This window comes from Brachyistius frenatus, unplaced genomic scaffold (genome assembly GCF_029030835.1).
Source record: "Brachyistius frenatus isolate BFR_SWC_R1_liver_20210118 unplaced genomic scaffold, ASM2903083v1 Contig_57, whole genome shotgun sequence".
Classification (NCBI taxonomy): Eukaryota; Metazoa; Chordata; class Actinopteri; family Embiotocidae; genus Brachyistius; species Brachyistius frenatus.
This window is the reverse complement of record NW_027210656.1, coordinates 111,922-139,100: the sequence shown is the minus strand read 5'-3', so window position 1 is coordinate 139,100 and position 27,179 is coordinate 111,922. Positions and strand designations below refer to the sequence as shown.

General features: G+C 42.5%; 1 protein-coding gene across 1 annotated transcript in view; it reads left to right on the top strand.

Moving 5' to 3' along the window:
* Positions 1-27,108, top strand: part of rttn (rotatin) — a 31,598-nt gene extending 4,490 nt beyond the window's left edge. The window contains exons 8-49 of the mRNA XM_069705475.1: positions 4-172; positions 804-994; positions 1,259-1,374; positions 2,276-2,443; positions 2,530-2,742; positions 2,884-2,996; positions 3,105-3,231; positions 3,560-3,685; positions 4,271-4,387; positions 4,926-5,065; positions 5,702-5,873; positions 5,961-6,060; positions 6,910-6,995; positions 7,671-7,788; positions 8,339-8,435; positions 8,531-8,596; positions 8,719-8,910; positions 9,902-10,144; positions 10,804-10,960; positions 12,097-12,263; positions 12,684-12,903; positions 13,930-14,058; positions 14,262-14,372; positions 14,925-15,083; positions 15,558-15,635; positions 16,338-16,536; positions 16,671-16,768; positions 16,866-16,953; positions 17,295-17,496; positions 17,883-17,973; positions 18,274-18,424; positions 18,686-18,823; positions 19,592-19,794; positions 19,961-20,066; positions 20,274-20,371; positions 20,635-20,712; positions 21,151-21,277; positions 23,971-24,164; positions 25,107-25,380; positions 26,338-26,441; positions 26,741-26,810; positions 26,941-27,108. Coding sequence (XP_069561576.1) covers positions 4-172; positions 804-994; positions 1,259-1,374; positions 2,276-2,443; positions 2,530-2,742; positions 2,884-2,996; positions 3,105-3,231; positions 3,560-3,685; positions 4,271-4,387; positions 4,926-5,065; positions 5,702-5,873; positions 5,961-6,060; positions 6,910-6,995; positions 7,671-7,788; positions 8,339-8,435; positions 8,531-8,596; positions 8,719-8,910; positions 9,902-10,144; positions 10,804-10,960; positions 12,097-12,263; positions 12,684-12,903; positions 13,930-14,058; positions 14,262-14,372; positions 14,925-15,083; positions 15,558-15,635; positions 16,338-16,536; positions 16,671-16,768; positions 16,866-16,953; positions 17,295-17,496; positions 17,883-17,973; positions 18,274-18,424; positions 18,686-18,823; positions 19,592-19,794; positions 19,961-20,066; positions 20,274-20,371; positions 20,635-20,712; positions 21,151-21,277; positions 23,971-24,164; positions 25,107-25,380; positions 26,338-26,441; positions 26,741-26,810; positions 26,941-27,020 — 5,876 coding nt within the window. The 3' untranslated portion in view covers positions 27,021-27,108. The remainder of the gene's footprint in view (positions 1-3; positions 173-803; positions 995-1,258; positions 1,375-2,275; positions 2,444-2,529; positions 2,743-2,883; positions 2,997-3,104; positions 3,232-3,559; positions 3,686-4,270; positions 4,388-4,925; positions 5,066-5,701; positions 5,874-5,960; positions 6,061-6,909; positions 6,996-7,670; positions 7,789-8,338; positions 8,436-8,530; positions 8,597-8,718; positions 8,911-9,901; positions 10,145-10,803; positions 10,961-12,096; positions 12,264-12,683; positions 12,904-13,929; positions 14,059-14,261; positions 14,373-14,924; positions 15,084-15,557; positions 15,636-16,337; positions 16,537-16,670; positions 16,769-16,865; positions 16,954-17,294; positions 17,497-17,882; positions 17,974-18,273; positions 18,425-18,685; positions 18,824-19,591; positions 19,795-19,960; positions 20,067-20,273; positions 20,372-20,634; positions 20,713-21,150; positions 21,278-23,970; positions 24,165-25,106; positions 25,381-26,337; positions 26,442-26,740; positions 26,811-26,940) is intronic.
* The last annotated feature ends 71 nt before the right edge of the window (positions 27,109-27,179 follow it).

Sequence of the window (27,179 nt, the reverse complement as noted above, 5' to 3'; positions counted from 1 at the left end):
CAGATCCAGTGTCCCAGAACTCGTCCTTCTCTTACACCCAGGAGGTTTTGGGAACCCAGCGATCACAGGCCTCCTCTCCCGGGGCAGAGTGCTCTCCTCGGCCTTCTGTGGTGGGACGCACAGGCCAGAGAGCCAGGGGAGATGGTCAAGACGGAGATACAGCCTCTAACAGGTGTGTGCATGTAGGAAACTACATAACTATACATTTTAAACAGAAAAAGGGACATTGAAGGTAAATAAATGGCATCTCCTTCTGCATGTCTCTTCTTGTCTGAGATTTCTGTGGATGTTGTTAGTAATGATGTTGGCAGTGAAAGGAGAGATTCCTTCGGTTTGAGTCTGTCACACTTCAGAGGCATAAATTATATTATGTTAGTCAGTCTGCCCTGCTGGTAGAAATAACATTTTGATATGATTCAGCGTTGTTGTCGATGCTGTTCATCAGATCTTAGAAGCGAGTCCTATACTTACTGGCTCTTTGGAATTTTGTGCACAGTGGGGTTTTCTGTGGCTTTGATAATGACAAAATTACTACAGACACGAGCAACTCACACAAGGAAGATAAAACAATGTAAGGAATGACAGACTGTGAAGGATTTTGTCCTTCTTAAATATGAACAATGCTAGGAGCCCCCTAGCGGCTGGTCTGTAGTGCTTAAAAATCAGTTTTGATTCCCGTGATGGCATATTCAGTTTTATGATCCATCCCTATACAGCTGATACGTCACTCCTTGTATTTGAATGGTTCAAGAACAGATCATGAATTTACAGTTGTCTCCCTCTCTTGTCTGTGATTCATCCAGTGGCAGCTCGCACAGAGGTGGAGCAGCTGTGCAGGCCCCCAGACAGATTCCCCATTCACCTACAGATGTGGCCCCCTTGGAGCTTCCTGACCTGGGTGTTGAAGATGTCCTGGAGCTGCAGTTACGGCAACTTACTTTGGCTCAGTTCACCGTTATGACTATGGAGCATGCCATACCACTGCTTAAGACAGGTAGGAACCAATGTGTTGTTTTTGTTTTGTTGTTTAGTGAAATTGGGAGGGTAAAAAGAACATTTTTAAATACATAAATCCATAATCTCCATCTGTTTTGCTTCCTTTTTTAAAATTTTTTTTTTATAGCTTCAGTAACTGTGAGATACTGTAAATATCCCCTTCCTGTTTTTCTACTTTGACTGGATTCTATCAGCTATTTGATCTTGTCAAAAAATATTTTCTGCTCCTGCTCTGTTTCCCTCTTCCCCTCCTGTTTCTCAGAAGGTTCGCATGTGTTCCATGGTGTTCTGGAGCTGCTGTGTGACTCTGTCCTCCTGCTCAGGGACAGTGTTTGCGAGCTGGTCTGGGATGAACGCAGCCTGGTGGGGATGGAGCTGGCAAGTCAACACAACTCATGACAGCCTCTTATGTAGATGAATGGATACACTTCACTGAAAAGGGGAACTGGGTTGGCCACCAGACAATTTACCACAGACACACAAGCATACGGCACTCAACTGTCAAGGAGAATTGTGGGCATGTGATTGAGCTGAATGAATTATATAAGGTTACAAAGGCTTTCTGCTGGATACAAAGAGCTTCTTACACATGCATGCAAACTTCACGTGTTTATCCAAGCACAGAATTGCTGGGTTAGTAAATGTCTTCATTTATTATGTGTATGAAGTGCACACAATACAGTAGATTGTGTTAAACAGGTGTGTTTTTTTTTTTTTTTTTACCATGCAGAATCATTTGTTATCCTCCCTGGCTGTTTAAAGGGTATGTTTCTCTGCAGGGGGATTTACACACTTGTCAAGCCCAGGCCCCTGTGGCCCTCTGCTGTTTAATACATGCCCAGAGCCTTGCAACCTGCGAACTATTTTGTCATCTTTATGTGGAGAGCAGCTTCTGTGTGCCAGACCTCTAGGTTTTTCCTATGGGAATGGACCGAAGTGTTCATACCAGCCTCAGCAATGCACAGGGCATGTACTGCCCCCTGCTGGTATTTACCTTCTATTGTGCAGTTTCTACACCCAGAACAAAGTAGCTGAGAATAGATTGTTCCAATTTATTCATACAGAGATAGGGTGGATCTGTATCTTGTCCCAAAATAACCCTGAAATCTGATTACATTCAATTCCTAACCCCTGGAACGAACAATATTTCTCTTGGCTCCCAGCCAGTGGCTGTGTCTGAGTGTGTGAACATGCACGCGATCTGAATACATGTGCATGTGTTGGTGTGTTTGTGTGGCATGCGTGCTTTTGTCTACATTTCTGTCTGTGTGTATTTTAGAAGGAGAAGCTGCAAGCCTGCATGGAGCTGCTGGGGGATATTCTGAGCTATCACCAGAGCTGTTCAGCAGACACTCCCCACAGTTCTCAGCTTCACCACAGAATGGCCTACATAGGCACTGCCATATTCACCATTAAACTCCTACAGATCATCCTCCCTCCTGAGAAGGTGTGTGTGCGCTTGTGTGATCCAATCACATCAATATATTGATTATGTTCCATTTGAAAGTTAATGTTCCTTTGAACCCTGCACAGGCGAGTGATAATCTCCCAGAGAGCACGGCAACAGCTATTTTCCACTTATGCTTGGACACATCATTGGGAAGTTTATTACCCAGCATGCAAGAGACCGCAGTGGCCTACTTGGAGCAGGTGAACTCAGACAGCCATGACCTCTACAGGAGGTTGACCCGAGCTGCCCTCTGGATGGAATCCACATGCAACTTTCTCAAAGAAGCACAAGCTGAGGTATGAGCTGCACGACACATGAGCTCAAGTAGAGATACCGGTCATCTTTTACAGACATGGAGATTTACAGTATAGTTATAGGAAAATCTGCAAGCCTCTAACCCATACCACAGTTCTCAATTGATGTGTTCCTTCCTCAAGGGGAAAAAGAACTGGTTGGAGTTACTGGAGCTGGCAGACCAAGCCATAGATGGCCTTCCATTTCACCAGCACTTGCCCATCATCAAAGAATGTGTTCACATTTGCTCATACCTGTAAGATGATGATCTTAGTTTATGTGATGTAAAATCCTTCACACGTGCTGCTGCATTTATATATCAAGTATTTTTTTGCCAGATTACATTTTGGTTGTCCTTCATCAGGTGGAAATTCGATCAGCCCAGTCCCCTCCTCCAAACTGAGAGCCAAAAACTCTTCCTCAAGCTGCTGTCCCATCCTTTGCTGCCTGTCAAGACGGAAACATATGAATTCACTTTAAACCTGGTCAAGGTCAGAGCAAGCCATCTTATGTAGTCAGTCATTGTCTAAATGAGTGTAAAGGATTCATGGCAGAAGTATAGCAGTCTGATGCAGCTTCACTGTGGGCCTGTTTGGTGGAACATCCCTGTGTAAATACGTAGGCTGAGTCACAGCTCTTTGACAGTGTGCCATGAAACCCCCACTTGACATTTGAAATCAGCCTTTCTTTTCATTTTACCAATCACTGTCTGAAGAGCATAGCTACATTTAAAGTGAACTGAAATGCTTGTATGCGAGTAGGAGTGAGGGGTAAGCGATAATTTATGATATGCTCTGGTGTGATTACATATATCCCCAGGACTGCCTTGGCATCCAGAATATGTCACGACAGGCAACAGGGTCGTGCACTGGCGTCAACTTCCTTCTCCACCACAGGGTGCTCTATGAAATAAGCACTTTTGGACTCCAGGACTCTGCAGAAAAGGTAGATGTTCTTGCACTTCTTTTACTTAAGAAAAAAAAAATAAAAAAAATAAAATATATATATATATATATATATATATATAAACGTGTGACTTTTAGACCTTTGAGCTCGGCCATTCTTCATTCAGTCTTTTATATGTCAGTTTAGGTCTGTGTTTTAATCTCATGATAATGTTGGTATAATTTTTTATATGATGAAAAGAAATTACATTGAGATAATAGCAACATTCTGAATTGTTGATTAAATATTACCGTTACGCAGCGTAACTTGTGCACAGCAACAATAAACATCACTAAAAGTAGATATATTTCATACAGAATCTGAATCTCACTGTGTTACTGTTGTTGTTTACGAAGTAAGAACTTGGAACCCTAGTCCCCCTAGTCATGACATTAAAAGTAGAGGCATTTGTGTGTGCTGTGTGTGTTTTTTTTAGTTGGTTTTTTTTTACTGTACATCAGTCTAAGGTCATACTAAACTGTCCTGTAATTTAGACATTTAAAAATCTGTCACTTACATTCCTTCCTAGTTGATTTCTTATCAGTAGTGACTTTGTGACTTCAGCACTTTGCCTGTGATCTATAGGTGAATGTTCCTGCCAAGGATATCCTGCTATTCCTGCTCAAGGGACAATTGATGATGACAGCATCAACCTGGGACAGATTCAATGAGGCACTTTACCCGGTCATGCCCATATTACAGGTGTTGTGCTCTTTCTAGAGGCTGCGCAGTTATTTGCACTGCAGAGCTCATAAAGCAGAATCATGTTTGGAACTCATTACATTATATTTATGGAGGGGAGGAAGCGGTGTTTGTTCTCCACAAGCAAAACAACTGCGATCAAAAGTGCAATATTAGCGCTCTTGGACCGCAAAGACTGCATATTGAGCTGCCAGTGAGAAAAATGTAGTTATTCTCTCATTTACATATTCTATGTTATATTGTTTCCTTTTTGGCTAGAAAAAACAAAACAAAACTTGTATTAATTGTTCAGTTTCAGGCAACAGAAAGCCAGGAAATTCTTCATGAATATACATGAGATTTTGACTAGGCTGTCAAGTGTGATTTAATTCAAGGAGGCCAATCGGAGATGTCAACAAGAGATGAAATGAAACCACCCGTAATCAAAGCAATGCATATTTTAGCTACTGTCACACTGCTAAGCTGGAATTCCCCATTGTTTGCTCCATTGTATGCCAAGGCAGTCTGAGAATTGTGTGTGTGTGTCTGTGTGTGTTAGGGTTACGCCAGCACCGAAGACTCACTGGGAAACTGTGTCCTGTTGATAAGTGACATGTCGGACGTGACAAGAGACGACGTGTTCCCAAGTACAGCGAAGCTCAAAGCAGCGCTCAGACTGCTTTTCACGAAACAACCCACGTGAGTCAGGGCCTTGGGTCCTTCTTTTGTCAATGTTTGTGGTTTTTTTCCCTCTCTGTTTTATTTTGGGCATTATGCGCCTGCCCAAATGTGTGTGCATATTGGAGATGTGTGTATATTTCTGTGATGTGTATACTTCATCTTCTGTTTCTTTCTTTGTGTGAAGCCGTTTGATGGTTTTGACATTGGGTCTCAGGGTTTTTTGTTCACCAGATAAGCTCCTGAGAGCCCGAATGTTTTGCTCTACAATACTTGTGGTGGACATATTACCCATATTACCCATGTTCCTGTCAGATGATGTACTCATCAACTCATCTAAATGCTCTTTGAGGCCTGTGTAAAATAGCTTCCCATCCAATCCCAGTCTATGAATATTGATAGAGATGGAAATTAACACCCACAGAAGCCCTGGTAAATTTTGGCAGCAGCTAATAGATTTGTCTGCCCTGCCAGATATATTTTGACAACCAATTGCTGTTTGAAAAAAACATAAAAGCCTGGTAACATTTTCAAGCATGTCTCTGTCTTGCTTTATCACATGCAAAGTTATTTGATGTTTTTAATACATTGTATTATTTTCAACAACATTCTCAACTACAGAGTTGTGTAAATTGTATTATTACTTGTTATTAACAGTGTGAGAATAGTAGCAGTGCAACAAATCCTGCCCCACCTGACCTGCAATGATGCAGCAAACGCAGTCAGACCAGACCTGGATCAACCAGTGATCGCCTCACTCTCCAACCTCTACTGTCTCAGAAACCCTTTAGACATCACACTGGATACCAGCAACAAGTCCGTCCTGAAGGTATACGTCTTCATGCACAGAAAGAACAAAAGAAACTTGCGCACAGACAGAAATAGGTACTTACTTAACGTGCTTAATGGTGCCCAGGTGGAGTCAGTGGAGAAGCTGTATTGTATCCTGTACTCGGACACTGTTGACATCTCCCTGAGAAGATCGGCTGCAGAACAGCTGTCTGTAGTGCTCCAAGGTGAGCTGTCTGTTAAATGTAATAATCCGTATTATGAACTCGGCTAATGTGTTATTTTGATATGTTTCCAAGCTGAATCTTAAACTAAAACAAAGCCAACTATATTAACTTTGTCTGTAGGCTACAGCAAAACAAAGTAGGATATTTTTTTAAATTTTTTTAAATTATTTATTTCAATGTTTACCTGATAGAAGCTCAAAAATCAAGAAAAAAAAAGACCAGATCAGGAAGTTAGACAAAACTTTTCATCTGAAACGCTCCTGATGGGGTGTGAAGCCATGCAGAGGACAGAACAAAGCAGACCTGTGCCCGGTACAATCCACGGGTAATACTTTTAAACCACTCTCTTGGTCTACCTTTGTAAATTTCTCTCTATATCAGATCAGAGCTTGTACAGACAAGCATATTTTAATTGGAAACTCTGACTGCGGTTACATTTAGGGCCCCTTCCAGCTCCTGTATTTTTAAATTAGTCCTCTCTGTTTTCATAGTTTTACCCCACAAGTGCCAGCAAACCTAAGAATGGGACAGTAACACTGAAAAATCTACAGGCAAAAGGCACTTGCTGAAAATTCACCTCCATGTAACTCCTGATTTAAGTGCTGTACTTGTTCTAATCAGAGTTGTATATGAACTTCTATATGCTTAATAAAATATAAATACATTTTTAAAAGTTTGTGAGAAGTGAGAGCTTTCCCCTTGTGAAAACTGCAATTTGCAGCGAGTGCAGCTGTGTTTGTGCCCTCCCACTACCATATGTTTTAGACAAACGGGAAAAAGAAAATAGCCAACAATTATGCAAATGTTTATTTTTGTACTGTATATTGAAATGTTCTTTCTTCCCCTCAGACACATCAATGCACCCTGTGCTGAAAAACCTCGGGGTAGCAGATAAAGTCATTTCTTTCATTATGGAGAGTGTAAATGGCAACAAGGTAAAAACCAACAGCTTTGGCAAAATGATAAATAGGTGCCTACTGAATATATTGATTTCAAAGCCAAACAAAACAAATCCTGTATTTCATGAATGCGGTACCATGTGCTCCCGTTCGCATACTTGTCCTTGTTTTTGTGGGCTTATGTGAGTACATGTGTTGCCAGTGGATGTGCAGGAAACCCACTGAGGCGTGGATGATAGAGGGATGAAATGGCCTGTATTAATAGTGTCAGACAGGCCCCGGTCAGCAGTGATTTTTACCCTCGAGTCACCGCAGTCTGCTGATCATTCCCAGGCCTGGAATCACAAACTGCCAGGGGTAATCGTCCCACATTTCTTGCTACATAGAGGTGGAGTAACAGGGTTACGGAGAATGACTTGTCTCAGCTAACAAGTGTGTAAGGAGGATGTCTGCAGGTCGTGTTTGTCCCAATTCCCCTTTGCCTGCAAACTGCGCAGTCACAAATTTAGCTTTTAGCTTATGTGAACTGACAGTAAGAATATTCTTTTGCGTTTGCATATGAGACACAGAACAGGAGAAGGCAGAAAGAAGGTGTGTGTGTGTGTGTGTGTGTGCGTGCGTGCGTGCGTGCGCGCGTGCGTGCGTGCATGCGCGCGCTTGTGTTTTTCCCTGCAATTAAACATCAAGTGAGTAGGTTGCTGTTGTCCCCAGAGCTTGGATTGTCTGCTGGAGCCTTGTGTATGCATCTTGAGAAAGCTGGTGTATGCTGATCCGTCTCTGAGGCACAGCCTGGCGCAGCGCAACCTCCTGCTCCTCACACTGCTCAGGGGTACGTTCACAAGACAACTCATTAAGTAACAGCTATACACGTGTCGTGTAGCTCAGGGGCACATTCTCAAGTCATCCACTGATGCGTAGCTTTAAAACATGTTGTCACTCTGCAGCAAGTGGCATATTGATATGATGCAACTTGTTGCTATGGAGCTCAGCTCAACACAAGCACACTGTCGAGAGCTTCATCTTAATGGTAGTTGGGAATGTTTATAGCAATTAAAATAGTTGTTGCATGCAGCTAAATTGTCAGTCACTCATTTAGATTAGAGAATATTTTCAGGTTCATGGTTACTTCCTGTATATTCTTATGATGTTATCAGTCTGATTTGGACAGAAAATAGAGATATATCAGGATGTTTATGCAAAAGATAGAAGATGTTTATACATTACAAGGTTTTCCAAGCTTTAATTTAGAAATTAGTCTACAAGTGTTTGCCACTTGGAATTCCATGTTTAAAATTCATTTTCATTTATTCATGAGCTTGAGTGATAAAGTTTATGGTTTGTTTATTATGTAAATTGCCTGTGTTGTGTCTCCATCGTAGCATCCTTGATACTGAAGGAGAATAAAGGCAGCGGAAGTGAGGTTGCTGTCCTGATGAGTTTACTGTTATTTGATGAGATCGCCAGCATTGAGATATGGTGAGTTTATTTTTCCTCTATTTGGGCTTTCTATACTTTTCACGTTAGTGTGCCTCCATTTAATATTTTGTTGTACTGCTCGTTTGTGTCATCAGGTCGAACAAATCCAACACAAACGTGACCCTCACACAGTTCTCCCTGCCGTTGACAGTAGTACGCAGGTAAGGCCGACAACGGACAATTTAACATTCTCTTGTTCAATGTTGTCGTCTTTTTTTGTCCTCATCAAAGCACTTTTCAAACAATATTACATTTTGTAATCAATGCCTCATGTTTCTTCAAGGTACAACATCCCGTTTCAGGCGGCAACTCACCACGCTGTTAGCCCGTATTGCTGCATCCTGGCTCCTTCCTCTGACCTCCAGACCCTCAGCTCTGCCCGCCAAGCCCTGCAGGTGGCCTGGAACACTGCGTGGCACTCTGGGATAGATAACCTCCTTGAGGAGCTGCGTGGCGTTATCAGTGATGTCAATGAGTAAGATTGTTGTGTTTTCCAACTTAATGCGAGACATTGCATAGTCTAATTTAAAAAAAAAAAAAAAAAATTGGAACACCAAAGTCTGTTGTCATTTTATCTTGTATAACAATTGTGATTAAATAACAAATAGAGTTAGATCAAGGTAGATCAAAGTTTGTGTCAATCAAAAGTATGCAGCCCCTTACTGCAAAAGGCATTTGAGGGATTATAGTTTGAATTTTCATATATGCCCATTAATCTGTTCAAGTTTAGCGCTGTCGATACTCTGGCAGTTTACTTTGTGTTTAAATAACCCTGCAGTATAGTTAGTTTGGTCTAAAGAAGTAGATGTTGAAGAAACTGACCACAACAAAAGTTTGCTGGCAGGATATATATATTTTTTTTTTCAAAGAAAGAGTCTGCCACATATTGCTCTGGTAACAACAGTCTCTCTTGTGGGGAGTTTTAGTGAAGAATTAGATTCAGACTCTTGGCGTCTTGTGTTTCATCTATCTTCATTTACCTCTAATGTGACCTAATTCAAACAAATGGGAATGTCTCTCACAGTTTTGAACAGCTTGATTACAGCACAGACGTTTGAAGCACACTACCAATGGATCAATCCATCTAAAACTACATTTTGTTCAGCGCTATGATTGGGAGAAGTGTACTTGTTTAAGATGGATTCGTCAATGAGAATTGACCGGAGTCTTGTTTGTACTTACCATATGCTAAATACCACAATATAGAGAAGTGCTCAACCTAAAATATTGTGGCTTCTCACTACGAAGCTCAAAATGCAACAATCTTTGTTAGATATCGTCACGACATAATTCAGTTTGTGTCTCATCCCTCCGGATTGGCAATCAAATATGTTTGTTAACACACTCATTACTATGCTTCCGTGGGTTCCGCTTATGCAACACACTTGTCGGCACACCACTAGTCATGTAATTTGATTTAGAATATATATATATTTTTTAACCATTTCCATTTTTGTTCCCCGCAGCTTTCATCCTGACTTAAAGATGTCAGAAGCACAGGTTGTGTCACTGCAGGCAGTGCACCCCCCCACGGCCCTGCAGGACTGCATCCAGGCCATCATCACTGCAGCAGGACACAGCTCTGTGGCCTCTGCCCTGTCCAGGCTCAGCCTCTACTTGTTGATTGACAGGCTGGCTCTCCCTCACACTCCCACCCACAGCTGCAGAGACATCCTCCGCTCCCTCAGTTGGCAGTCAGCAGTGACCAGGTATACCGCATGCACATCCGTCTTTTATCTATATTTGGAAGATTTTATGAGTATTAAAGATTGCCTAAACAAGTATAAGGAACTTGTATTTTTTGACAATAGTCTTTGCAAATTAAATTTTGCACTCTTGATGGAACTGTATGTCTATTATCTGCTTCATATTGTCCCTCAAATTTAAATTCAAATTATCTGGTGACATATATCTTTATTAGAATCTTTATTATTATTATCATCTAAAAAACAAAAACAAACTAATTTCACATCCTTAAGATGAAAAATTAAAAGGACTATAAAGGAATTTAATACTTTTAATATTGAATACATTGAAATGCAAGCCTCCACAAAAGTACATTCAAGTTTGTCGGTTTAAATTTTTTTTTTTGGATTCGACTGATTCCATCAGGTTTTTTTTTAACACTTTAGGTTTCACCTGTCTAGTGGCATGTGTCTTGAACTTGTTATTCGTTTGTGCAGTTTATATTTTTGCTGTGTGACATTTTTTTTTTACAACAGAATGAGAGTAAAATAGACAAGAATATGGTTAAAAAAAAAAGAAAAAAAAAAGAGCAGATAACACTTCAGCTGTTTAGAATATGTTATTGTTCCAGCCATGTTCTCCTCCTCCTGTAGTCACGGCCCCCATCTCTTCCTCCCTGCAGGTTTCTCCAGGTGCGTCCAGCTTGTGTTGAGGATGAAAGGTTGCTGGTGGGAATTGTTGCATTTCTGAATGCCTTCTTCAAATGGATGTGCACAGAGTCTGTGTCTGACCCAGAGGACAAAGACCTACGCTGGATACTGGAGCTGCTTCTCAACCAGGTACAGATCATTTACACTTTCTGCACAAGCATGGAAGTAAAGCACAGGGCAGTATTTCTTTTGAGAATTTAGACCCAAAGTGATAGATCCAATTCTTTTGACACAATGTGGTATAAGTTACATTGTGGATGTGGTATGGACGCATTGGCATCGCTTCAATTCCTTGTATCTGAACATAGATTTCCCAGTACATTAGTGTCCATTTTATCAATATGTACTATACTTATCTTATTAATGTGTACTACTGTAGTATGCATTTGATGTGTTCGTGTTTGTAAAATTTGTGTATGTATCTCCCTTAGCTAGCAATCTGGGTTTGCTCCCTCCTCCCCAAAACAGAGGGCTATAATGTATTCGTGCCATGCAAGCCTGAATAAATCACACACGCCGTCAAACAAACTGAACATATTACTCCGTCACACCGACAGAAAAGTAGTATCACAGCTTTCCACCTCAGATCTGTGGCAGAGATCATTTCCTGAGCTCTTAAAACAAAAGTTGAATTCATATCATTGCCTGAGGAGAGACACTGTTTTAGCGAGGAGAGCTACTTTTAGGATCTAATCAGTCTCACCTTGGCTTTTTCATTAATGTGTGTGTAAACAATAAGTCCTCCCCTGGCAGCTGAAGCAGACTCAGACTGGATGCCTGGTAGGGGTGAGCTGCACTGCTCCGCTCCGACTTTTCTGTAATTACTGAGCTGTTTCGGGAACATCTGTCGCTTCATACTGTTGCATTAGCTACCCACTCCGTGTGCACTGCTCTGTAGGAAACGCTGCTGCTTCGTACTGCCAGAACAGAGTTTTTTGAAAGAGAGAAGGAGGTGCTCGCTCGCATACACTTCTCACCCTCTGCTACCTTTTATCTCCGGGGATGAGGTTGTCTGAATTTAGAGAGGTTGGCAGATAAATTACGCAACTTGTGTTTTACTGTCATCATATCATAATGATATCACTAAAGTTAATAAACCCTCTGGGGGGGGGGGGGGGAAAGGAAAGGATGCATTGTAAACTATGTTGGCAGTTTAGAGAACAAACTGAAAACAGAGCAACATTAGGTAAAAACAGACAAGTATGAATTTAAAATAATAACATAAAAACAAAAATCCTTGGTCTCCTTTTACTTCAATCTTCCAGGAGACGGCGTCTCTCCTTAATTTACTGCTCGGTGTTGAGACCCACAGCTCAACTCAGAGCCCGGGAGAGCCGGAGGAACTGAAGAACCATGTCAGCCAGAGGCTGCAGAGAGAGCTCACCAGCTTCTTTAACACCTTACTACTTTGTCTCACACGCACCACTGACAGGTAGGTTGATTTCATACACACAATTGTGAAGCACTTTGAATTGCAACTTTGCTACATAAATAAAGTTGACTTGACAAACTTCTGGCTGTCCACTGGCAAAGTATATGCTTCTTCTGCATTGACTGTATCTTGAAGTCACAGAGACACAGTTGGCTTTGAGGACCTTTCCTCTGCTGGAGATATGTTCAAATATTTTCTACACAACTAATGAATTCCATTTTTTGTCATTAAAAATGAATGAAAGAAGTACTTCTTATAACTGTGTGAGGCAGGAAAATGTGCACTCACTTGCAGCCAACTTGTAGGGTTAGAAAGTTGATAATTATCATCAGCAGGAATAGTCAACCATTCTAAATCTTTATTCACTCCCTTTCTCTGCCTGCCTGCTCTTCTTCGCTCTCTCCTCTCCTGTCTGTCCAGGCTTTGTTTGGCATTAGCAGGCCCCTTCAAGAGCCAGCTGGCAGTCCGTTTGCTTCAGAGCCTGCGGGTATCTGACGCCCCGCGCTTCTATGGCCTTCCCAGTCTGGAGAGGACACTGCAGGGCATGGTCAGCCTGACTGCCCAGCCTGGCTGGAGCTCCCACTGCCCTGACCTGGAGCCCCGCTCCCTCTGCTCAAAGTATCTCAGTGGGTTGCTCGAGGTGTGTGTTTGTGCATGGCCTCGTGTTTGCATGTGAAGTTCTGTTTCAGTACATGCACATATGTTCATCTGTTCCATGGACACATACAAGCCTCCTCCCCTCTCATCTGATATGAGAATGTCTCCAGAAAGGAATAAAAGGAGAAACATGGTTCTTTCTGAGGAATTAATTAAAATTGAGCAAACTGTGGTTACGGGACATGAATTGCAATGGATAAAAATCTCAGTGATTGGATATGCCACAGTGTGAAGATGCTGATGAGATTAATCAACCTTGCCTTTTCCATCTGTTTAGCTGTTCAACAGCCCATAAAACAATGGCGTAAAACAGTGCAGACCAGCTTGCACAGCAGTCCTCAGCACAGAGGTGTCCAAACTGTTGTTTTTGCCTGGGAATGAAGGCCCCTGTGGAATAGGCTATCCTGTTTACACGATACATATTTCTCTACATTTCGTTTGTTTTATTGTGCAGCTTTCATTCACATGAATTAGCATTAAAAGAAGATTGTAGGTTACATTTGTTTTACAGTCAGGACTTCTGGGGGCTGATTCCATCTGTCTGGTAACGATCAGATACCGAACTCTTTCAGGCCCGCCTTTGAAACGTTCGGACCCACCTCTCACCTGACACTCCTAGCAATGTAGGGCCCTAAAGCTCAGCAGGCCTTGGGCTCCTCTCTTTTCATCTGCTCCTCCTGTGCAGTCTCACATCCTGATGGCACACCAAAGAAAAATAATTAGTCTCTGCTGTATTTAACTTTCATTTAGATTCCTTGGGCTGCATGACAAGCATACGGTTAACTCGGAATCAAGCACTCTTTGTTTAGTCAACTGACTTTGGTGTTCAGGGGACAATCGCACATACCAGAAGCAGCATGTGATAACAACTACGTACCAAATACTGATAATGATTATTTTTTACACTTTAGCTACATCTTTGTATGATTTGAAAGTGCTGATTGGATACACACTGAACTGCAGTATTTGTAATGCAATAATGCCAATTTAATCTGTGTCATTTACACAGGTGATCTCCTCATTCTATGTCGAGTGGGGAGGTAACTCCTTGTCTTTCATGGGGAAAGGTGTGACCAAGAATGCTATCATCTGCTTGCTTCACCTGTCCCATGAGATGATGGCCCAAAACAAGGAAAAGGTAAGTGTCACCGTCCTTTTTTGTTTGTTTGAGGGCACTAGGTGCAAAGAATGCTTACAGAACTGACCATAACCATATGGCTATAAATAGCTTTCACTAGTGAGAGTCTACTGTCATTAAATTTAGCACAGTACTACACAGTATTAAACCATTTTGGAATTTAAACCAAAACTATGTTTTCCTCTGCATTTGTTCTGCACCAGGACTTGATTTCCCAGTGGTCTTTGGGGAACGAGGCAGCTGCTGAGGAGGCTAGTGCTTCTCAGTTGGGTTTGGCCTGGCTGATCCCGCTGTGGGTGGACCGAGATCAAGAGGTGAATACAATCCCTAGTTTGTAGTTTCTATGTGTTTCTACAAATTAGCACTTAGAGGAGGGTTTTTTTTATTTTTATTTATTTTTTATTCATTTTACTGCTTCACTTTATAAACTCTTTCTGTCACGAAATGAAGTTTTAGATGTTTGGCTTTTGGGACAAAATGAAACCCATAACAGTTGCAAAAGAACATCCCAGACATAAAGAAGCACATGACAGCTCGTCAAATCAAATTCTCTGTCTGTCTCCAAAAATAAGTTCCTACACAAGTCAGTCTTCGCGACTCCGTTGTCTTTTGTCATCATCAATCTGAATCCCAGTCTGGTATTCTGAATATCCCACATGGCCACATTTACGGTTACAATTGCTATCGATGTCGGTAGCTATCGGTGGCCCACATCGTCAGTATGTTGTTTGGAATCCATCACTTTTTAATCTGCAGATGCATACCACTGTGCATCCCATAGCTTATCGCCTTCTTGTCTTACTCTTCCAATTTCTCTCTCTTTTCTCAAACATCCATCCGAATGCGCATCTCCCCTCTCATATCAGGTGAGGTTTTCCAGTTTGGGTTTAGGTGCAGCTCTGTCCACGATGCCCAGCGGGTGCCAGGCTTTGTGTGCCAGCTGTCAGAACATCAGCGGGGGTCTGTGGGGCACGTTGCTCAACATCCTTCTGGATCAGCAGGAGAGCAGCATGGTCCGCAGAGAGGTACAATGTTAGAGCTGCAGCTCTGCTCTGTAATTGTTTGTTGCAACCCCAGAAACCTTTTTTGTGGTTTACTCTACTTCTACACAGTAGGTAACCTTTTTGGATGAGTCATCGCTCAAAATATAGAACGTTTATTTTTTATTAATACAGAGATGATCAACAAAATTACATAATTAAATAGAATCAAATAAAATAAGTCACACCAGTAAATAACAAGGCAAATGTCACTTTAAGCTAATCACTGGTCAGAAAATGAAGCTGGACCTCTATGTATTATCATCCAAATACAGGCAGATGGCGCTGTTGCTGATCCAGTGTAACTTGACTTAGTGTGTGTGTGTGTGTGTGTGTGTGTGTGTGTGTGTGTGTGTGTGTGTGTGTGTGTGTGTGTGTGTGTGTGTGTGTGTGTGTGTGTGTGTGTGTGTGTGTCTGCGTCTGTCTGTGTCTGTTTTTTTCTCTGGCTTGTGTGTCCAGGCTGCATTTATCCTGCAGAACTTGCTGGTGATGCCTATGCCTGCCAATGCAGAGGAGGCCAAGGACTCCCACTGGCAGGTCAGCAGATCTGCCAGACAGTTAAAAAGCTTTTAAAGACCATGAACTGTTTTCTCTCTCCCTCTCTTTCTGTTCTTCTGTTTATATCCCCTGCTCTCCCTCCTTTCCATTCCTAACCCGCCTCTTCTCTCTTGTTGAGCCCTGCAGGGTTCAGGCGTGTTGCTAGAACTGAAGCCGTACTGGAGCTCAGGCATCCAGCACTCACATCCAAAATAATTAAGTTTAAATCTCTATCAAAGCACCAAAAGCATCTTAATTTAGGATGCCATTACTCGTGAAGGGAGCTGCATGTCAGAAGTAAAATTTTTTTTTAAAAAAGATAAAAACCTATTCGTTCTTATCTTATGAAAGCAAAGCATGTTTATTTAATCTGATGTAGGTAAAAATGCAACGTACAAAACAAGCCATGTAAAAATAAGATAAAAACAATTGGTCTTGGTGACTTGCTGTGCAGGAGCTACTTAACAGAAGAAAAAAAACAACTAGGACACAAAATGTCATCCTGTAGATATGAAGTGACATTCATGAAATGAATCAAATGCTGTTTTATATCACTGCAGCAACGTAACAACTACCCTCAACTCTTCTCTGGTTTTTCATCTCTCTTAATTTTACAGTGAAATTTCAATAGAGGTCATAGTGTTATAATATAATTTGGATGTTGACATGCATGCGTTCTACATTTACCTTGTCCTCCTCCAGCACCCATGTGTCCATGATGAAGTGTCTGGCGTGTCTTTGGTGGGTCTTCCAGCGCTACAGGCTCTGCTCTACCACTGTCAATATTTCCAGCATGTGGCTCTCTGTGCCACCAGTTGTTACCGTGGCAGGTACACTTTCCACCTCCAACCATATGCTGGCACCAGCAGTGACCCTGGTCCTCAGGGGAGCACTTCAGTGGGTAAGTGCTCATTTTTTTTCATGTACCGTGTTTTTAATTACTGTCTGAATGATGGATGACAGAAAGAGAAATCCATCAAAGCTCTGATAATGTGAACCTTATTTTTCGACCCATATGTCATGTTACTTTTCTAGATTCTGAGAATTCTCTGTTGTTTTGGAGATGTGACCCACCAGCACCCACCATCAACTCTAGCAGACCCTCCAGCTCCCTCTCCACTTCTAGCACTGTGGTCAGCAATGCCCTTGTATCTTCTGATATGCAAACCCAACAAATGAACGGCTGCATTTAAGTCAAACGAACCCTCATCCTCACGTTGTCCGTTATAGGTAAGAGGTTCAGGGCTCCACACCCCGAAGGCTCCCTCCCCATTGAGCATCACAGAAGAAACCCCTGCCAGCAGACTGATGGCTCAAGGTACAACAGAGTGAAATGCCTGTGTGTGCACATGTGCATTCACTATCACTGCATGTTTAGTTCTTTATACCACATAAATCTTCACAGTATTTTCCTTTGGACACAGTGAACCTGAATTTGCTCAATGACGATTATAAACTAAAACCATTCCTGGCATTTGTGTATTAATGTTAGTCTCTTAAATATACAATCCTGAAAGTAAAACACTGTTCTCTGGCATTTGGTTTAATGCTTTTGATTATGTGGTCAGAGAATGGCTTGTGACAGATAGAGATTTGATTCGCGCAGTGTGGGAAACATCGGAGAGGTGTCTATTAGCTGTCTATTGATGTGTCCCTTAGGCCAGAGTGATACAGACACCAGCAACTCAGTCACCTCGCAGGACTCCCGACAGGGCGAGCCTTCGGCCGCGGAACCTGTTGTCATGGTAACTCCTGACCTTCTGATGGCCCACTGCGGCCTGCTGGCCAACCTGCTGGCCATCCTGACAGATTTCACACTCACTGCCATCCGACATAACCGGCTCCTCCACGTCCTGGCCAGGTAGGAGGCCACATGCTCAGGCAACATCACACCACTACCTCCCTACTTAAGTGCTATCATGAAAACAGCTGGACATTATTATATTCAGCGTTTAGTTGGTCAAGCAAATAGTAATATAAAGGTAAGATAATAATTCATAGTTCTGAAAACCAATTAGAATATCAAACCGTTTCTGATGACGGGGAGTTTTTGTCAGTGTAAACACAAAATCAGAAATTTGCCCATGCACCATATTTTTGTCATTATTTATAATAATCAAAGATTATGTGAGTAAATGTGTGTATATTTTATTCAATAGAGAATTCAAGTTAATTGTAGCTCTAGTCCCCTCCAGCTAGTTTCTTGTAAACCCACTTATTTTCCATCATGTTTATTTCCCTTCTCAGTCTGGTGGATATTGGACTCATTGAAAAATGTGTGACTGAGCTGAAGACACCCAACGTCCTTCCAGGAGAAAGAGAAGACATCAAGAGTCAGGTGAGAAACGCAACGATCGACACTTTTGAAGAGTTTTTCAACTTTGTTTTGTTATTATTACAAAATATGTAGGCGACTACAGTACAGTGCCAGTTTTAGTGCAGCTCCAGGTTATCTCAGGGCACCTCCGGATTTCAGGGTGGGTGGAATACTTAACAAGCTTGTACTCAAAGCAAAGCATTGTTTCTGCAGCTTTGTCGCTATTTTTAACCATATACTTTTTTCTCTAATCTTAACTGTTCCATAAATGTTTTTGCCTGCAATGTGGTTAAATAACGCTGTATGTGTGCGTCTTTCTAGCTCAGTACCATACTTCAGTTCCTGTCCAGCTTCTCCAAACTGCTGCAGTCATGTGTAACGGCGAGCGAGGAGCTGATTGGCCAGATGGACTTCCTGAAGCAGCTGTTATCTACTCTGGTGGCGGTGCTTATGCTGGATACCGAAGGATTAGGTCTGCACCTTCTGTTAAATTCAAAATGAGGGGGTCATTTTTAGGAAATAAATAGTGGTAAAAATAGTAGACAGTATATGATTAGTAAAGACTTTAACGTACCCGATGTCATCGGTACTGATATGTTTTGATAAACCCTCAAATGCAAATTCTGTGTAGACATTTGTCTAACTCTCTGCGGTATGGCTCATAGTGCGAGCTGTGTGTGGCTTTGTGGCTGTCTCGTGTCATAAAATTATGACTCACTCTTTCCCTCCTCAGATGCAGGTACCCAGGACGTGGTTCGCGTGTGCTGGGTAGACGTGTTTATGCTCCTGGCTACTCTGGTGAGGAGGGACAGCTCAGCAGCGCACCCATCTGTTTCTGCTGCGCTGGGGAGACGCTGGCGGACATTTGCAGGTACACAAATACTCTGCTCTGTGAGCAAGTAAATGCAGAAAAAGTAATTATTCCAGTTTAGACGGCATAAGTAGATGTTTAATCATATATTATGGATCACTTCTCACATCTCACAATGATATATTATTGTCTTTTTAGTAAAATTGAGGTATTCCATTTAATTTAGACAGCTCACTGAGGTTTAAGAGACAAGATCTTACTTGATGAAATGAGGCCTTACATCATAAAAGACTGATAATTGTAAATTAGGGTAATTATGCTGATTGCAGTAACTGACTAAATATTCAGGATTAGCATTTTAGGTATAATTGTGCAGCCTTCATTTTGGTAAAGGAAAAAAAAATCCATCATTTTGTCATGGACGTTGCATCATTACTGTTTGTATTAACTTTCCTGAACAGATGCTAGGGTAAGATAATTGCATCCTGTCCTTATACTACCTCTACTCCTCCTACTCATCTTCCTCTGTGATTAATGACACAGCAGGGAAGTCAGTAAAAGATGAATGTAGAGCCATTGTGTGTGTATTTTTGTCTGACAGTACATGTTTATGGTGTCTGGGTGTCTGCATTCACATCCACATGATTAGTGTGTTCTTCACCAGTGCATGCTGTCTCAGTCATGGACAAATATCTCGCTGTCAAGAGGTTTAAACTATGGATTTGCCATTTTGTCTCCCTGTGATTCAGTGTGTATTTCAGTGTCATTCATTAAAAGAAAGCCATCCTCTGAACAACTCACACTTTTGTTTCCCCTGTATGTCTGCAGGAACATTGTCAGTGTGTGTGAATGACAAGTTTGCAGACCGTCCTCTCCACACAGTGGCTCTGCAGTTTCTCTGTACCATTTTCACAGAGGAGACAAAGAGCCGGAGTGAGGAAGTCACAACCTCAAACTCTGAACATGGCACCCCTCTGTCAGACATCCTAAATGGTCCCTCGGCCAGCCAGCTGTGTGAACTCTTACTGCAGGTAGGTGGAGGGGTTGCCGATACATTGTAGTGTCTCGGAGGTCATCGGAGGCGGGGCTAATCTCAGGATCCTTGGAACTTATCATTGACAAAATGTAATAATCTGTTTACGATCCACACTGTATGTGCTCATGATCACTCTTTCCCTCTTTGACTGTTGATGTCAGAGTTTTGAGAAGAGGACTCTTCAGGACCCTTTAAAGAAGCTTACAGCCAGAGCTCTGATGACACTGCTAGCCTGCAGTCCCACAGCTCAAAACTATGCAGTCAAAGGTAATTTTCTAAACTTCAAGCTTGAGTTAGACTGTCACCTGTCATTTAGTCTTGGCACTTGCTGTAGTTTCTTTGTGCTGAGGCACATTTTTATACCTCGTCCCATGATGCTCCCCGAAGGTCATTTTTACCAAACCATTTGTCAAATGTTAGGTAAATTAAATCTGTATAATTTCAACCTGAACCTTTGACTGCCTTGTGTTCCAGCTGGTTTAATTGACAGCTGTGTGGAGCAAATGAAGCAAACTCACTCTCAGCTCCACCTGGAGTCAGTCCGACCTGGCAAGGCAGCTCACCGCAAAAAGGTGAGCAGAAACTGGCTGGAAATTTCCAATCTCAGCATTTCTATGTTGCCTGTGTTTTTTTCCCCCCCTGTTGGATAGAATACCAAACTGAATGTAACATGAATGAGTTTTTTGGATCAATATTATGAATATGTATTGTAGCTCTCAGCAAGAAGTCCACTTACTCTTCTTGTCAAGCCTGTAATGAGTGCAGTAAAGGGTGTTTTTAACTTGGGACAATTAAACATGTTGGTCTTTGTTTTTGTTTTTTTCCATATCAACAGGAAGAAGGCTATTTAAAGGAAGTCAAGCTGACTGTGGAGATCCTGCAGAGTGCTCTTTACCATAACGATGAATGCAAAGTGAGCCTCTGTGCCTGCCTTTTAATTCCCCACTGCTAATTGGCTTTTAATGGAACCTCAGAGTACCAGTGCTGTGCCTGTAAATGAGATTTGCCTAAATGTGCGTGGCCCTGCTAACATCTCAGCAAGTTTAGCTCCTTATTGGCATTACTTATGCAGCATATTAGCTGGTTTTCATTTTCTAAGTGGCCTTTCAGTCACTGGTGGTTACCTCGGACTAAAAAGCCAGGAAGCCTCGACTGTAGTGTTTACCGTGCTGTAGTCTCCTCCCTGCGTGTTTTTCCTGCACACTTGGAAAGACATTGAGGCATTTCATGCTGATTACTGCCACCTGTGTTAGTGCTGTTGTATGCATCTGTAATCCTGTGCATGGGGGCCTTTTTCCCCGTGAAAATGCATGTGTTGGTGTGTGTATGATCGATTTGCGTGTGTGTGTAGGTGGCGGCCACAGATGCTCGCCTGACACTGGCACTCTATGCTCTTTGGCCTTGGCTCCTGTTGGACGACCCCGCCATGGAGGCGGTGCTGGAGCTTCTGTGTGTCTATACGGCCAACTGCACAACGGGTCTGTATGTGTGTGTCTGTACGTTTATGTGTTTGTGCAGGCACTGTGCCTGGCCCGTGCCTGCCCATCGCCTCTGTCTGCGGTCAGCAATCCGACTGAGTCATACACACTTCGCTCTAAGAGTCCCATTGTCCTGTCCAATGACCACTGAACAACATTGTGTCTCACTGTAATAAGACCAGTGACTGCTTGCCTTGCAGTCACAATGGACACAGTGTCAGGACCCAGAGATCAGGCTGCGTGGCTGTCTCACTGTATGTATGGCAACCAGTTTCAAACCAGTGGGATAGGATGTGGGGAAGAACAGAGCTTCTCTGTGTTGACTGATGATATTGGTATTCCATCATGCAAATGTAAGAACCGTATATTTGGAGATCACAACACCAAAAGGACTGGAGGAAAAAAAAAAAAATTAAAAAAAAAATTAAACACTGCTCGAGCAGAGGAAGACAAAGATTCACAGGGAGGAAACAGTTGTGAAATTTTACTTTGATAAACGGCTCGTGGTCCCTTTGATCTGTTTGTGTGTGTGTGTATGCATACATGAGTGGCTGGCATAGTTGTGCAAGAGAAATCAGTTTCATCAGCGAGAGAAAGAAAGTTTTATGTGCAACACTTATGAACATTCCTCTGTGTGTGTGTGTGTGTGTGTGTGTGTGTGCGTGTGCGTGTGCGTGTGCGTGCGGGTATGTATGTGTCAGCATGTGCATCTCTATTTGATTGGCACCGGTTCCTCAGTGGATGCGTGTGCACGCTCTGATCTAAACTCACTCGCTTTAGACCCCCTGTAAGCTCAAGCTGCGAGGCATCAGAAATCAGTGAAGTCAGGCGCAGTATTTCCCTAAAGGTTAACAGAACAGCAGGTTGTGTTCAGGCTGCATGCAGCCAGGCTTAGTATTACACCATGCACCCTCAGGCTACCATTCAGTCTCCTGAGACTGCTACATTCCTCCTGGATCTTTCATCTCCAGTCTACCTCCTTCATCCAAAGCTTTGTTAGCTCTGCTAGTTCAAGTCAGATTGTTGTTTTCATCTGTGCCACACATCTTTTCCACAGATATTTTTGTAGCAGCCCCAAACGTTGCTTCCACAGACACACAGAAAGTAAAACCAATGAAAATACTCTCTACTCTTACAGGGGATGATGTGTCCTATATGTTGCATGACTGAGAAATAATTTATGAGATTTGAGGCAGCAGTTGAAACTCTCATCAGAGAAATAGATCTGTTATAAGGCAGACCTCATGGTCAATTTCATGATACACCAGGTTTCTTGACAGATGTTGAGATAGCCTCAGGCTAACATCAGCATAAGCCTGTTGCTGCATTTTATCATTCCATGATGAGCATAACCAACAAGCTGTCATGTTCTCCAATAAGCAACGTCAATCAATGTCAGACTATGTCTTGTCAGTGCTCTCTGATTTAAGCTTGGTAGTTTTTATATTTTGCACGTAGTGTGCACCTGTGGCAATTAGTCATGTCAGTTTTACTGATGTGAATGTGGTGCTGAATCAGATATTTTATTTGCACCACGTATTGGCATGATATTACAAGTGTTTACATTTCTGAATGGCCTTGTTGTAGAATACATTGTAGCCGTAGCCTTAAACTAAATAATTCCCCTCCCTCCCAAGAGCACGGTTGTCCTCATCAGTCAGAGTCCTTTCATGGCGAATAAATATTAAAAGTCAGTTAAAAGAAGAAAAACTTTTGCAGGTGTTTTTAAAGTTCTCTGACTCAACCTGTGAAACTCCTTGCTTTTGAACTTTGTATTAATCTTGAGCACTTTTTAAAAAAAATTTTTTGGCTCTTAATGTTCTTCTCAGCGGTTAAGTCTTTATTGCTCCATTAATTGTACGTGAGTTTAACTTCTCGTCATTTGGCCAGACAGTTTTTACATCCAAACAAGCTGCAGCGGCGTAGAGATGTTTTGGTGTAGTCTGCAGACAGCCGTGCAGCCCAACGGGTCAGTCTTTATTTTTGCAGCTATTGGTGGTTGCTGGCTGGCTGGTTAGTCAGCTTTAAGGTAAACCGAAAGAAGCAAGCAGTTCCAACAACAAGAAAAATAGTTTCACAATGCAACTCACGAGATTTAAGTGTGTTGTCTTAGTAGCGGGTAATTTAGCCTGTTAACATCAGTCTCAAGAAGAGTCGACGGGTCGCAGAGGTCCAGTAAGCCCAGTTTATTCCACACACCCTCCAGATGTAGTAATGTTTCAACTTACTTTTCAGCCTTAACCAACTTGACATCCCTGAGGCAGTCGATCAGGTTTAGTGCTGCTCCTTCTGGAGCCACAAAAGGCTTATTAATACAACTTGGTTCACATATGCAGAGATTTATAAACTAAAACTGTAAAATATGTCGTCCTCCTTTAAAGACACGGAGCTGAAGTTGGAAAATAGGGGAGTATTCTTTAAAAATAGAAGTCCAACCATGATCTGCTGGGCTCTAATTACAGCACTGAGGCGCTCCAACCAAGACACATTTTACAGTTTAGGTTTGGTACATGGATGTGTATTTGTTGGCTTGTAAGATATGTTGATGGTTAAATGCCTTAAACAGCATCCACAATATTTTATTTCTGAAACCTGTGACACCTTGCTTTTTTTTTGTTTATAAAACAATTTAAACAACAGCTTAATTAAACTGGTACTTTTGTTGGTTTGGTTTTGTTTTTTCCCGCTCCCAGCATGCAGTTCTCTTTGTGGCGGTGGACCTGGTGTGATACCAGGATCTAAAGGCTCCTCCGGTAGCTCTCTGATGCACTCTGTCATGAAGCTGACCTCGGGGCTTGCCCCAGACAACAGCCCCATCCAGACTCTAGCTTTCTCTCTCCTGGCTAACCTGGCCATGTCCCGGGACTGCAGATGCCTCCTGCAAAAGGTACGCAATGACGAGAGATTGTGTTCACGAATTTAGAGGGAAAGACAAGTGCCAAATCAAAGGGAAAGGTGAAAACAGTTAGACGCAGCGTAGTAATCGGTTATTCTTCTGTGAGAAGTAAAGGATTCAGGATGGAGGGACATCAGTTATTTGAAGTTTATTTTGAAGTTGAAAAACAATTTAACAATATTAAAACTGCAAGCAGTGATGTACGGGCCCTCGCACTCCCGCACGCCGCCTCCCCGGAGCCGTCTCCCCGACGTGCGGCGTGCGAGGGACCGCGTATCCCCGCTTCTCGCAAAACAGGTATATAATGTGTGGTCTCACCACGCCGGATGTACTGTATGTCACACGTTTTGTGAGGTTTCAAGCATCTGTTGACCTTAAACATCAACTTCCTGTGACACGGCGGGGGAGCCGTTTGGCCACGCCCACCCGCAAAACACATATCACATGTATCGTCTCACCACGTCGGATGCATGTGACACGTTTCGTGAATTTAGGTAAATGTGGCCGCCGGGGCATCTCTTTAGGGGGCGCTCTCGAGCCATTTGGCGACTCCACTAGAATACGAAATTTTTTCGTAAATTTTACATGCGTGTATCCACTTTCATGAGTTTTTGAACATGATAAAGCCTCCAAAAAGGCAAATCACTTTACGTAAGGAGAAGAAGAACGACTAAGAATAAGAACATTTTTTACGAAAAACAACAGGGCTTTCGCACCGATGCTCGGTGCTCGGGCCCCAATAACATCAGTGAGTTACAAAGTGACACCGAACTATTATTGTGCCTACCCTGTCCGCAATCTGTCCCTCGCACCCTCATTTCGCTGACTGGGGGACCATTTTCTAAACGAGGGAGGGCAGCGCTTAATGATCTGTTCAAATGACACTAAAACCTTCATCCTCGTCTCGTCTGCTTCATTTCCTGTGATTCTCAGAACAATTTTGTTCAAGCCTTCCTGTCAGTGCTGTTACCCAAAGCTGCTGGTGTGAAAGCCACACCCGCAGGCGGTGGTGGGGGGAACCTCCTGGGCCTGTGGCTGAGACTGCTGGTCAGCCTCTCGTTCGCTGAGGACGGCCAGCAAAGTATTCTCCGGGTGACCGGAGCCCTGAACCTGCTGGCAGACTTGGCACCGCATCGACGACACGCGCTGCTCACCCTTCACAACCTCTGCTTCTGCCCTGCCAACAAGTCACACGTCATGGCCAACGGTACGGAGGGGGCCGAGCAGAAATAGAAGTTATTAATCTGAGCCAGGGAGATGTGAAAGTGCCAAAGCAGCGAAGTACAACAGGACCAGCACAAAAAGGCAGATTTGCCCGTGTTTGGTGCGTCCACAGTGCACACCGGTTATTATTGACAGCTAACACACACCCCACCCTCCCCCCAGATTTTTGTTGTTCATGATAGAAATTCAGTGTACATTTTATGTTGATCTGTTACGTTGTAGAACGAATTGCATCTCGTGTTAAGAATGTAGGACAGACACCGCAGATGTATGAAGATGAATGATTCTGACACGTGAGACGATGAAAGCTGCTGAGAGTGGAAGACCGGCCGTGCCCACCACACGCCCCATTGCACGCGCTTTCGTACAATACGAGCTGTGGGTGTTAGTTGTGGGACCAGGTGCACAGGAAACTTTGTGTTTCCTGTGTAAAGGTCACATTTCTTTCACATGCTGTGTAAACAATACGATCTCAGTCAGTCAATCAGCTTGCAGAAAGAAAGAAAAAAAAACCCTCTCATTGCCTCATCCGATATCAACCACATGAGCAACAATTTAGAATAAATGCCCCAGACCTCGCTGTGACATTTATTCTGAAAATACGGGCGAGATAATGACAGCCTGGTGAAACTTTATTCCAGTGTTCAGTTTATCAGTTACTGTATTTGCACCTTAAGATATAATAATGTTGTGTTGTCTATGTGAATAATTTATATGCTAATATCTTACCTGGATTTTCCCCGAATTCTCTGTTAAGTACATATTTGGTTAACAGCAGTGTGATAACAAGAATCCTTCTAAAGGTTATTGCTCTTGTCATTTTGAATACAAAAAAATATATATATACTGTATATATATATTTTTTTTTCTTTTTTCTGCAAATCATTGCATATTTTATGATTGATGAACTCCGCTGATTATCTGCATGTCTCTCTTCCAGACAAAGCAGTGAAAGTGTTGCTACGCTGTCTGGAAAGTAAAGAGATGGAAACCCGCTGCATGGGAGCTGCTGCACTCTGGGCGCTGGTCCATAACAATCAGAGGGTACGCACACACACACACACGCACGCACACACAAGTACTAAAACTTGATTTTAGTACTTGTGTGCGTTTATTGGCTGGTGTTGGGAGTTATTGGTGATACATGTCAAATGAAATCCTGCGGTGTCCTCTCTCGGCTTTGTTCTGTGCCCGTAAGTTGAGCAGATAATTCTGTTTGAAAGCTTCACCGTTCTCTCACATGCAGTACAGACGACTACTTTTTGAATCTCCTGAATATAAACACAAAAAAACCCCCACCAAAAATTCTCCCTTTAATCTGTTTTTCTAATTTGCTCTCAAAGGCCAAGACTACTTTGAAGTGTCCCTCCGTTCGATTGAGAATTGAGGAGGCACACGCCATCTCTAAGAAGGGTATGCATATATTCACTTTGATGAAAGCATATTAGCATCTGTCCTGGCACTCCATTTGAACATAAGGTTGTCCTTGTTCCATTGTTAACATTTGTGGTTTGTTTCAATTTTTTTTTTTCCCGAACTGCAGATGCAGAGAACAAGCAGGAACCTACGAGCAGCTACCTGCTCAAGTGCCTCGAAAACCTTTCCCAGCTGCTCAATAGCTGAATGTAGTATTATTTATAATGTTTTCTATCATGTTTTAAATCCAACAAATATTATTTCACGTGGATATTATTAAAGTGAGTTCAGCTCAGTATGTTGTGATTTCCGTTCAACTCTGAGAGAGCGGCGTTCTGACCAGTTGTGTCTTTGAACACGGCTCGT